This window comes from Scatophagus argus, chromosome 17 (genome assembly GCF_020382885.2).
Source record: "Scatophagus argus isolate fScaArg1 chromosome 17, fScaArg1.pri, whole genome shotgun sequence".
Lineage (NCBI taxonomy): Eukaryota > Metazoa > Chordata > Actinopteri > Scatophagidae > Scatophagus > Scatophagus argus.
Genome location: NC_058509.1, coordinates 21,514,216 through 21,527,150, shown reverse-complemented (window position 1 = coordinate 21,527,150; position 12,935 = coordinate 21,514,216). Strand labels below are relative to the sequence as shown.

General features: G+C 41.5%; 1 protein-coding gene across 5 annotated transcripts in view; it reads right to left on the bottom strand.

Moving 5' to 3' along the window:
- The window catches only part of arhgef1a (Rho guanine nucleotide exchange factor (GEF) 1a), a 63,862-nt gene that overhangs the window by 2,442 nt on the left and 48,485 nt on the right, over nt 1–12,935 (bottom strand). For 2 of the 5 annotated variants that reach the window (XM_046417060.1, XM_046417061.1), the window contains 7 exons: nt 12,688–12,860; nt 12,156–12,223; nt 7,770–7,958; nt 5,886–6,035; nt 5,065–5,113; nt 3,989–4,024; nt 3,823–3,873 (listed from right to left, as the gene is read on the bottom strand). In XM_046417060.1, coding sequence (XP_046273016.1) covers nt 4,015–4,024; nt 5,065–5,113; nt 5,886–6,035; nt 7,770–7,958; nt 12,156–12,223; nt 12,688–12,860 — 639 coding nt within the window. In that variant the 3' untranslated portion in view covers nt 3,823–3,873; nt 3,989–4,014. Of the gene's footprint in view, nt 1–3,822; nt 3,874–3,988; nt 4,025–4,069; nt 5,114–5,885; nt 6,036–7,769; nt 7,959–12,155; nt 12,224–12,687; nt 12,861–12,935 lie in introns of those variants that run through there. The other 3 variants (XM_046417063.1, XM_046417062.1, XM_046417064.1) reach the window with 3 other exon arrangements.

Here is a 12,935-nt window from a genome sequence, read left to right as displayed (position 1 = left end):
AAGTGCTTTGAAAGGCTTTTTTTAAAGCACATTAAATCCTCCCTCCCCACAGTCTGGATAGCATCGTTTGCATATAGAGTCAACCTGTCGACAGAAGATGTGATAAGCAAACCCTCCACACTGTGCCTGGAACATGCCCGTGGCCCCCCATGCACTGCATGCACATGCCTGTGGCCCCCCAGTGCTGTGTGTTGTGTATGCTGTTTTAAACCTTGTACACCCAGGACTGTACACTAGCCCATGACAGCAACACCATTATTAAGTTTGCAGATGATAATACTATAGTCTGACTGATACACAATAACAACAAAGCTGCCTACAGAGATGAAGTCCAAAAATTCACTACATGGTGCTCAGATAACAATATGGCACTCAACCCCTCCAAAACAGAAGAGCTGATGACAGACTTCAGGAGGAAACCAGAGGATTTACCCCCTCTTTACATCAAAGGAGTTATGCTGTAGAGGGTCAATGCCTTCAAATTTCTGGGAACATACATCTTTCAGGACCTCACATGGACTATTAACACCACTGCTCTTGTGAAAAAAAGCACAGCAGCAACTGTACTTCTTAAGGTCACTGAGAAGAGTAAATCTGTCCCAGGAATTGCTGTTGTCTTTCTATAAATGTAAGAGTATCATAAGAGTATCATCATCCATCCTGGTGTGGTTCAAAAGCTGCACCATGGCTGACAAAAGAGAAAGTCATCACAGGATATTATGCTTCCCTCACTGACCTACATATACAGAGCCTGACTGGTTCCAGTCCAGGCAATGGTCTGTTAACACTGCTGCCTTCTAGGAAGGGCTATAGGTCCATTAAGGCCTGCACCGCCAGGCTCACGAACAATTTCTATCCAAGTGCTATGAAAGAGCTAAACTCTGAATCAATATTTGGGAGTGTGCAATACATTTCATTTTATATGTCAGTGTAGGTTCTCAGTTATCCGGGTCATGGTAGCTGATCGCTTGAAGCAAAGATATCCGTGGTTTTCTTCACTTGTAACACTTCAATTTCATTTTATACGTCTATCTTTGCCTTATTTATTCAATTTTTGCTGCTTATTTATGTTGAGTTGTTCATTGTGTGGGGAAGCACAATGGTGGTTAGCACTGTTGCCTCATGGCAATAGGGTTCCAGGTTCGAATCCTGGTTTGGGCCCTTCTGTGTGAAGTTTGCATGTTCTCCCTGTGTCTGCATGGGTTTTTCTCCAGGTGAGGTTAAAATCAGTTAAAACGGCAGTAGTAAAAAGCTCAGACAACATGCTAACAAATGTTAAGTTAAAAACCCAGCGATGGCTGGACATGCAATCATAAGGACGTTGTTGGGTTAAAATGACATTGAATAAAACTGCTTTATGATCAGACACTCAGATGGCCTTGATGTCAAAGTTTGCTTGACTGAGACCACAGTGGAGGACCAGATCCAAAGAGTGATCTTTTGAGTGAGTGAAGTTCTGACTTTCCTTATTAAAGCTAAAAGTGAGTGCATGTAAAATCCTCTCTGTAGGTGACAGCAAGGTTTGAGTTTAAAAATAGGAGGTAAAAAGTCTGCCGAGGGACCTTAATTAAATTGCTAAAATTAATAGCAAATTGGCGTGGGCTAGAGCGAGCTGCAAATGGTCTATTGGTGGAAATGACGGTCAGTAGGTGTGTAGTCGTAGTGTAGTAGATGACAGATAGAGAGTGGTGAACAGTCATTCATGTGGGGAGGACTGGACTGCATGTTGAGTATTTGCAGACAGCATCCAGTTTCCTTGCTCATTAGGGTGAATTCTATCTCTGCTAAAAAGTGAAGCATGGTCACAGAACAAGTTAACATAATCAATTAAAACCATGTTGTGAGGGCTGACGGTGGATTAGAGCCAGGTGTGCAGACTCAGGATCCTGCTAAAACATTCAGCACCATGATTCAGAGGGGATAGGGCCAGAGACAAAAATGTCTTATCTCTGTCTTTTAAAAGTTTAAAATAAGTTTTAGTCTGTTTGGTCTCCTGCAGGGAAGTGTTGTTTGTTCTGACATGGAGAGTATTTTAATGGAGACCAGGAGTGAGGGGATCAAGTCCAGAATTTTGTCTAAGATGACAGGGACTCATCTTAGACAAAATCGCTCAGATTTGAGGATGTGATGAATGGAAGACTGCATTCAATATGCCTTCAAGGCATCGTGTATATCTAGTAATGCCTTTCAAGCTAATATATGCCACCCAAACTTGAGTAAACAATGTGTCGTGTGATTTCCTGATCCACTTTTTGTTCCTTGTTTTTGATTTTCTGATCTTTTCCAAGTCTGCTGAAGAACATGTCATCCATGTCCATTCTGTGTTACAAATGCTCTTGATAAATAAGTAATTTGCGAAAGCTGAGAAGTGTGAGTTTCACATGTCCCCTGTGAGTTTTCTAGGATTTCTTATCAAGAAAGGACAGGTAAGAACCAACCCTGAAAAGATCCAAGCCATGGCAAAATGACCTCAGCCGCAGACTAGGAAGCAGTTACAAAGACTCCTAGGGTTAGCAAACTTCTATAGGAGGTTCAGTAGGGACGACAGCAGAGTTGCTGCATCATTAACTTAACTAAACTCTTTCAAGACTCGGTTTACTTGGACTTGAGGCTTAACAGTGCTTTTGAGAAACTCAAGAACTTGCCCCCAACAGCTCCAGTCCTGCTTCAGCCTGATCCTACCCTCCATTTGATTGTTGAGGTTGATGCCTCCGACTCTGGAGTAAGTGTGGTACTATTACTATTACTATTACTACTATCTCAGCATTCCAGTCCACAACAAACACTTCACCCCTGTGCCTTCTTCTCCCACCGTCTGTCCCCATCAAGCAGAACTTTGACGTAGGTAATCAGGAGTTGTTGACTGTCCGACTGACTTTGGAGGAGTGGAGGCATTGGCCAGTGGGTACTGTGACTCCATTAATCGATTGGACTGACCATAAGAATTTAGCCGACATTCAATCAGCTAAGAGGCAAAATTCTATACAGGTCAGGTGGTCTCTATTTTTTAATCCTTTCAACTTTGACCCTGAGCCCATTCTGTCCCCCAGCAGGGTGGTGGCAGCTGTAACCTGGGAAATTAAGTCAGCAATTCAAGATGTTCAACAAGAAGAACATGACCCAGGAAGTAGTCCCCTGGCCTGTTTATTCGTTCCAGCATCAGGTCAATCCCAGGTATTACAGTGGGTCCACACTTCATGGTTTGCATGCCTCTCTGGTATTAGCTGCACACAATCTCTGCTAAAAAGACATTTTTGGTGGCCTAATATGGATGCTGGCACCAGGGAGTATGTGACAGTCTGTTCAGTATGTGCCTGAAAGTCCTTCCATCAACCTCTGGCCAGATTGCTCCATCCTCTTTCTTCTCATATAGCTGTGGATTTCAGCACCGAATCACCTACCTCCAAAGGTAAAACTGTAACTGCTCACTTCATTGCTCTCCCCAAACTACACTGCACCTTTGTGACTGACAAGGTGTTACTAAATCATGTATTTATATTGCATGGTATACCTTTTATGTTGGTTCACTGGTTACTGTAGGGGCAATGTGTTACTCAATGTCTGTGTGTCTCTCCTTTTTGCAGAACTAGTTGGATTTGACATTCAACCCATTTGTTTCTGTGAAATACTGAAAATAATGTATCCAGATAAGACTGTGAAAACCACAACAAAAATGACCAAGGTTTCTGATGGTTGATGGTTTCTGAATTAGTGATGACATATATGAAACAGGTTTAACCTCAATGTATGTACCATAACACATGGTGTACTATATGCTGTATATGACTAAAGTATGTTAAAGATGTACAGAAATCTACTCACCTGGAGTGCATGCAGATAAATACTAAGATTAATCAGCCTTTGATAGATCTCCTGTGAAACAAAGGGAGCATACTATTAACGGCATCTGTTGAACATACATGCATAGACACACATATAAACTCACACTCACACGTGCAAGTCAAGAAAGCTTTATCCTCCCACTTACCGTGGGTGGTGGCTTGTTTTGCCCCCTCATAGAATCCTGTAGAAGGCAAAAATATTAATGACAACAAAGTTTTGAACATATTACAATCAATAGCTATTGCACATTTGTAAACAAATTGATGGGACAGTGAATGGCTGTCCAGGAACAGGTGTGTGTTGATGAGTGTAGTCATAAAGCTGAATGAATGCATTAAAATTCACTATGCACCCATACCACAATGTAGCTGCGGTCGTCATTTTAAGCGGTACCAAAAAAGTTTTTATATTACTACATATCTGTTGTAGCAAAATCCAATGTCTGACCTTGAATGTCATCATTATAATAATAGAACACCTTTTAACTGTAGCCATTTCTACTTCTTCTACTTTTTCTGCTAAAATGGAAGTCCTGACCTGTGATGCACTGCTGGATGCTATGTTAGGGGTTTCAGCCCTCCCACTTCATCTTCCATCTCACTTTGTTGTGTATGTACCGTGATGCCTTCACATTCCAGTTAAGTCCAGTGCACATGATACATGGTAGTTTAATTAATCTCATCTCAACCAATCTGCGGTTATTTGAGTTATCATTTATCATTAATTTTGACATATCCACTATGTGAACATAATAACATAAATGACAGTATCATAATTAAGGTTTGGAACACTGAACCCCTGCACAAGTTCATGCAGCATTTTGCTGATATTGTATGCTAGTGGCAAAAAATCCTGAACCTACTAGGAATCAATCAAATCAACCAAACCAACTGGCAACAAACCTACTTGGTGAGTGATATTACCTTGTAACTGTATAGTAAAAATATTTTTTGTGATCTACTTTGACACCAGTAGTAGTAGTAGCAGTATTCTGCAGGTGGACAGAACTTGTGTTACTATTAAACATTCAGTGACAATAGTTCCATCCCTCAAACCTCTGGACCAGTATGCCACAATGACTGTGTCTGATTTCCACTCCACCCAGTAATAATCGCTGGTCAGTGTTATAAAGACAGTCTAATACTCCCACAAAAGTTAAACTTGGCTGGCCCTATAAACCCACTCCCACCTGTTATGCTTCCATTTTGGTCCCAAGCTCACCTTTGCTGCAAAAAAGTCATGGGCTCCATTGACCAACAGATCCTGTCACCTGTGAAGAGACATACACAGCAGTCACTCAGTGCTAGTCTCAGAAACAAAACATTTATCATAATAAATATCTGAGCATTTTATCACAACAAACACAAATGGGGCACAGCATTGTGGTTTTATCCTCATTACTCTCATGGCAGAATAGTAAAATAGTAAAGAGTAAAATAGCAACTGCACTCTATGGGTCAGCTTTTTACACTATGCATTTGGTTGTACTGACCTTATTGTTCTAGAGAGATCTCAGTGGTATCAGTATGTGTATGTCCACCTCCATCTGCTCTGCCCACACCCCACAACTAGTCCCCTCACATTTGTTTTGTGCTCTAAATGTAATAATAAGTTTGCCAATTTGCCACGGGGCAGCCTAGAGGAGAAGCGGCTTGTGATCGGAGGGTCACCGGTTCGATACCCCCACCGGACGGGCAGGAAAAATCTGGGTGTGGTGGAGTGATTAATGCTCCCCCCCTCCATTAGCTGGCTGATGTGCCCTTGACCACTTAACCCCCAATATGCTCCCTGGGCACTTGATGCTGCCCACTGCTCCTGTGTGTGTTTCACTGCATGTAAATGTGTGTGTTCAACTAAGGATGGGTCAAATGCAGAAGACAAATTCAGTGTGTGTATGTAAAAAATATATATAGTCAGTAAAAAGCTGATTCTTCTTAGAGCAAAACCTTAATTAACATCATATCTTATGGCTTTCCATATTGATTTTATGTATGTTAAAGTGTTGGTAAATTTGATGAAAGTGCTCTGTATGTATGACTCACTGAATTTTATGTATCTTGTATGGTCCTCTAAATGATTTTTGACTGAAGTCTTCAGTGACTCACTGGTTTCTACCACCTCCATGTGGTTGTGATGGCATGGAAGAAGGATGTCCACACTAGAACCCAGAAGGAGCTCACTCAACCTGTCCACTGTGGAAACACACACACACACACACACACACACACACATACTTGCATGTTTTAGTATTTTCAGTTTCAAGCTTTTGTCTTCTCTTTAAATTCAGTTCAATTTCCAACCTGTCACATTCTCTCGACAGCAATAGTGCTGTGCATGTTTTCTGAAAAACACCAAGTAATCCTCTGTATATTCAGTATTAACTCTTTAACCAGTATCTACATGTTGGATGTGAGCAGTAAGCACCATTCCCACTGTTGTACTCCAGAGATTTGCCATCACAAGCATGTGTCCCTTTGACAATGATCAATCTGGTCAATGCAGTGACAAATTATCTACAAAATTAGAAAATTACAAAATTATCTATAAAACTTCTAATAAAACTCATCTTCCAGCCTGTTAAAAACACTTGTCAGCAACACACTGGTTTATATATATTTGTTTCAGTGAAGCTATGATTTAGAGAGAATTTCTTTATAGGAAAATTATGGGGGATATAAAACAGATCAAATCAACCACATGCACACATTACTGTACATTTTGGACTAAGTTATTTTGAAAAAAGTACTGCCTGTGTCCATGATCTGTAATGTTGCATTGGGCATTTAGAGTAAATTTCCTCCTCATTTAAAAAATTGTGACACCTGTGTCATTGTTGATTCTTATGGATTAACTATTTTAGGTTACAGTGTCAGCATACTCACATTTGGTAATTAGTAGTATTAGTATTTGGTATAAGTATTCAAACTCATTATTTTCGCATGAATTTGCCCATAAACAATAGTGTTGGACAAACTGAAAGTTTGACCTCAGGAAAACACAGAGCTTTATCTTCTGGTAGCCATGACTATCTGTACCAAATTAAATACTTCATGAGACATTCTAATTGTTACTACTGTAATATTGCTATCATAATCACCATAGTACCTTCTGTATACTTCATTGTCATTATCATTATCTACAGTTCCAATACTTGTATAATACTGGTATTATTACTGCTGCTATGCATCTCTGCTTGTGTGCTGCTTCTCTCACACCCCACCCCCCATCCCTTCTCTCTCTTTGTCTGTTTGTTTATCTCTCTCTCTCTCTCTCTCTCTCTCTGTCAACCCAACCGGTCAAGGCAGATGGCCGCCCATCTTGAGCCGGGGTCTGCTCCGAGGTTTCTGCCTTCTAAAAGGCAGTTTTTCCTCGCCACTGTCGCCAAGTGCTTGCTCAAGGGGGAATGTTGGGTTCTCTATATTACAATCTAATTAAAGAGTTTAGTCTAGACCTGCTCTAATTGGAAAGTGTCATGAAATAACTTGTGTTGTGAATTGATGCTATATAAACAAACTGAATTGAATTGAAATATTCTTAGACAACCCAACAGTAATAGAGAGGAGGTCAAGGTAGACGTCTATATGTAAAGAGCACTTAATTTTCACATAACAGAGGGACTCATACCTTAGATCTCATGTGTTGTTGAGCCTAATGTGGTTTCACTTAAATAATGGAAAAGTGAAGTCATCCAACATGGACTCAATGCATATTAAGCTTTAGTACCAATTGGTGCTAGGGAGACAAGAGCAATTACTGTATGTCCAAACTAACAAATTAAGTATACTCTGTTCCTTTCCAATTAGGGTTGAAAGTGCATACCTCCCTTCTTTTTTTTTTCTTTTCTTTTTTTTTTTTTTTTTTTGCAAATTAACAACAACAACACATCAATTATTTTTGGTTGACACAAAACGTGTGTTGAACTTTACCCTCAGCTGTGGCATCCAGTAGGAGTTTCTCTGCACGGGGAGCTTGGGGTGTGTCTGCCCTGAACAAGTAACGAGTGATGGGAGGCTGTAGACTTTCCTGACCACTTGTCACCTCTGCGAGCTCACAGAATAGTGTTACCCTCTCCTGCAGGAGTTCCAGCATTTCCTGGTCCTTCTGTTGGAGATCAGCTGTGGATGATGCGATTAACAAATCAATTCAATTAATCACTCATGCATATGTCACAAATCACAGTAAACAAGCACTAATATGTTCCAGGGTGCCAATACATGAAAAAACAGAGACACCAGAGAGTTCATTAATAGCATGACCGGTAACTAAACGAAAGGGAGACAATGTCATTTATTTGTTATCAGTTAATCCATGGTAGGCTAGTTACCTCACTGAACTACCTTGAAAGGTATATGTTTTCACTGTTTTATACCTTGCTGATAATATGGCTATGGTTGTGACATATTTAGTGTGTTACAGGATTAAAGAGGAACCATTTGCAAAAGTGGAAAATAATATTCATGTTTCTATTAGTGCATAGTCCAAGGCTATAGCCTAATCTGTGGGGAGCCCTCTCAATCTGACGCTTTTATTATAGAATTCTGTTCTAGAGTGGAGTACAATAGAATTGAAACCTTTATTGTCATTATAATTACTGTACAACTTAAGTTGGTTGGCTCTACTTAATGTGCTCACAAAAATTACAAGCGCACCATTCATCACAACATTCCCCACCTGTCTGAAGACCGCCACAATCATCCCCATTCCCAAGACCTCCAAAGTGACAGTAGCGCTCACCCCGATAATCATGAAGTGCTTTGAGAGACTGGTCATGGCCTGCATCAAAGTCAGCATCGACGTCACTGTGGACCCACACCAATACGCATACAGAAAGAACCGATCCACAGAGGATGACATAGGAGAATAAAGACTCCTATGTCCGCCTTCTCTTCGTGGATTTCACATCTGCCTTTAATACAATCATTCCACAGACACTGATCCACAAGCTCAGTGCTCTGAGACTGAGCTCCACCCTCTGCAATTGGGTCCTGGACTTCCTGACGGACAGGCCGCAAACAGTGAAGATCCATGATATCTCCTCCTCCCCCATCACCCTCAGCACCGGCTCTCTCCAGGGCTGTGTGCTGAGCCCCCTCCTGTTCACCCTGCTAACACACGACTGCTCAGCGCAACATCCGAGCTGCCTCATCGTGAAGTTTGCGGATGATACAGCTGTGGTTGGATGAATCGCCAACAGCGATAAGGACGACTACAGGCAGGAGGTGGAACGCCTGGAGGGTTGGTGCAGAGAGAACAACTTCTGCATCAACGTGATAAAGACCAAGGAGATGATCGTGGACTTCAGAAGGGGCAGACATCTCCCCCTCTCTCCCCTGTACATCGGAGGGACAGCGGTGGAAGTGGTCTCCAGCTTCAGGTACCTGAAGGTACCAGGTACGTTACTTCTAGGCTGGACTACTGTAACTCATTATTATCAGGATGTCTAAATTACTCTGTTAACAGCCTGCAGCTGATCCAGAATGCAGCAGCTAGAGTTTTAACAGGAATCAGTAAAAGGGATCATATCTCCCCCATCTTAGCTTCTCTTCACTGGCTTCCGGTAAAATTCAGAATAGACTTTAAAATTCTCCTACTTACATATAAGGCCCTAAATGGACTAGCCCCATCATACCTGCAGGATCTAATAGTCCCATATATTCCCAATAGAACACTCAGATCACAGGGTGCAGGTTACTTGCAGTTCCCAGAATTCATAAAAGTAGAACGGGAGGACGAGCCTTTAGCTATCAGGCACCCCTACTGTGGAACCAGTTGCCAATCTGGGTTCGACAGGCAGACACCACCTTCACTTTTAAGACTAAACTTAAAAGCTTTCTGTTTAGTAAAGCATATAGTTAGCCTCAAATAAAGTGTGTAGGGCTGGTAGGCATAGTTACAGTCACTTCTTGACAGACAGCCACAGGTAGAATAGGTCTGACTAACTGTTAACCTTTAATCTCTATCATAACTACGCTGCTATAGGCCTATGCTGCCGGGGGACACAAACATGATCCACTGAGCAGTTCCCCCACCTCCCCAATACCACCACCATCTCTACTCCCCCACCCCCTCTCCTCTTCTTCCTCTTCCCTCCTCTCCTCTCATCAGATCGACATATAATTCATTATTTTATGTCACTAACTGTGTGTCCAGTTCTCCTCGTAGTTTTGTGTCTTTCCCTCCCTTTCTTTCTCTCTCTGTATCTTTCTGCATGCATCCGAACTGCATCCGGCCCTCTGACAAACCCAGTGACAAACCCAGTATCTGCTGTCAACATCAGCCCATGTCATTCTTCCATGTAGTGCTATTAGAACTAATTTGAACAACATATCAGCTAAAAAACAAATACATACAATACATAGTCTTTCAGAATTACAATTATAACAACCTGTCATGTGTGTCCTTTGTAATGCATAATGTTAATTGCATGTATGTTTCTCTCTCTCTCTCTCTCTCTTTCATCCTCTCCATCTTATCTACCTCTTCTTGCCCCCCTTCACCCAGCTGACTATCAGCAGGATAGTTCTCGCTTGTGAGCCAGGTCCTGCTCAAGGTTTTTTCCTGTTAAAAGGGAGTTTTTCCTTGCCACTGTCTGCTTGCTCGAGGGTTCAGGCTCTGGGTCTCTGTAAAGCATCTAGAGACAATTTTGATTGTATAAGGTGCTATATAAATAATAATTAAAAAAAGACTTATAAAAAAGGTTATATCTGCATCTCAAGTATAAGTGTCACACCTTTGAGGACTCAAATGTTCACAGCCCCGAGACTGCTGGTCAGGAAGTCTTTGACCTAGGCACAAGTGAGTGAGGGCAGGCCTACGGTTGACAGTTTGTAAACCAGGATGTCCAGGATGATGGTGTTGAAAGCAGAGCTATAAGCAACGGACAGCATTCTCACATAGCTCTCCTGATGTTCTCGGTGACTCAAGGCACTATAGAAAGGTGATGGCGTCCTCTGTGGATCTGCTTGCCCATTTGATGTGTTGTAAGACCAGACTCTTGAAGCACTTCATGATAACAGGTGTGAGTGCAATGAGGCAGTAGTCGTTCAGGCAGACTATGACTGAGCTCTTTGGTACAGGGATGATTGTAGCAGACTTCAGGCAGGATGAAATAATGGCTTGTGTGAGGGAGCAATTAAATATGGTGGTGAAGATCTTTGAGAGCTCGTCAGCATGTGCCTTGAGCATCTTATCTAAGACTCAGTCAGGTCCTGAAGCATTCCTGGGGTTCGTTGCCCTGAGCACCCATCTCACATCATGCTCCTTTACAGTGAGTGGAGGGGTACAGGAGGTTGGAGGGTTGGGCAGGGGGTTGCTGGAGGCTGGTGGGGGTTGCCAGAGTGTGGTTGAATTCTGTTATAATGTTTCAAAGCATGTAAAGAAGCAGTTCAGCTCCTCTGCCATCTCCACACCCAGATTCCCAGGTTGCACATCACAGCTTCGGAAGTTCATGATGTTGTGAATGCCCTGCCCCACCTTTCTTGAGTTGTTATTGGAGAGCTGTTCCTAAACCCTCCTCTTGTAGCCCACCTTTGCAGCCTTAATTCTCTTCTTCAGATCAGCTAAAGCAGCACTGTACAGAGCTCTGTCATCTGACCTCTAGGAAGTGTTGCGGCCCCTACGCAGTGAATGAACCTGGCCAGCCATCCAGGGTTTCAGGGCCATTTTTTAAGAGCCACTGTAGGTTTTCCTACATATTTGGAAAGGGGTGATGAGGGGAGTAATATTTACTTGGATGCCGTTACCTACACACTGGACCTTTAGTAGTGCAGCAATTGATTCTGAAAAATGTAGTCTGCTAGTTATTAAGTTATTAAGTAAGTTACTAAGGCTAAGGAAAAAGGACCCACCCTCCTCCCAGAGAAAGAAAGCAGCTAACATAACACAAGGTCAGATAGAATAATGAACTGAAAATGTAAATACAATTCAGTGAGATTATAATAGATAGATAGATAGTAAGACAGATAGCTATACTTTATTGATCCCAGGCTGGGAAATTACAGTTAAGGCTACTTTTATTGTGTTTGCTTTTGATTTTCTTTAAATTTCAGACTCACTCGGGGAAATTTCTGTTGTATAAAATATATTCCTTTAGTCAACATTTGTATTATATTGAAGTCCTGTCAGCTTGTTAAAAAGGAAGTATGAATATTCTTTTAAGTGGGAACAGGAATTCATAGAAAGGAAAAGAATAAAGCATGGTCATTCAGAAATACATGAAAACACATTAAAATGAGTGGGACTGTGCACTCATTATAAAACTGTACAGCAGTGCCATGTGAAAATGTTACTTTCATTGATGTTTGTCTCCTAACCTCTGAGTCTCCTAAGATGGGCCTTGTGTTCAGTTTCAATAAGGGGGAACTCCTCCCTTGATGGGCACCTGAACACACAAAAACACATGGGTTTGCTGCAGGTTTGGCTAGAAAGGTGGGTTCAGAACATGCATGAATATAGTAGTAGATGTTTCCATATAACAAAACTGACTTGTTAAAAACACCAAAACAGGATTGAATGATTTTGCATGATTAGCTTTTTTCTGCTTTTACCAGGAATTGATCAATTGGTCATATAATCTGAAGAAAATAAAGCAAAACAAAATAATGGAAAGTGTGTACAAATATAATCTTTAACAGCTGTGTTTTTAAAATTAAACTTCTTTTATGGTAATAAATCCCAGGAAAAGAGTGACAAATTCCAAGGAAGTCATCATTGTAAAAGTACAGACAAAACTAGCTAGTTATCTTCTTCAACAAATCTCACTTTCAAAAAGAATCTTGAACTATTTAGAAAAATATATAGTAAAAGAGAAACTGTATCTTTGCATGTGTTGGTGCATTTGCCCACTTGCTGACAGTGCGCTGGATGTGGCGTATCCAGATATTCTTATCCTCCTTGGAGGCAGCATGGAACTCATACATCTCAGGCGGGGAGGAGTCACTGATGAGGAACATGCCACGCTCCTGATTGGCTATGTCCCTAACTATCAGGTTCTGAAGGGACAGCACTGGAGGTTTGTCCTGGATCATACAGCAGAGAATTGTTTAGAGAAAGTATTGCAGATAGACAGAGGAAAAGAGAGAGACAACAGTACA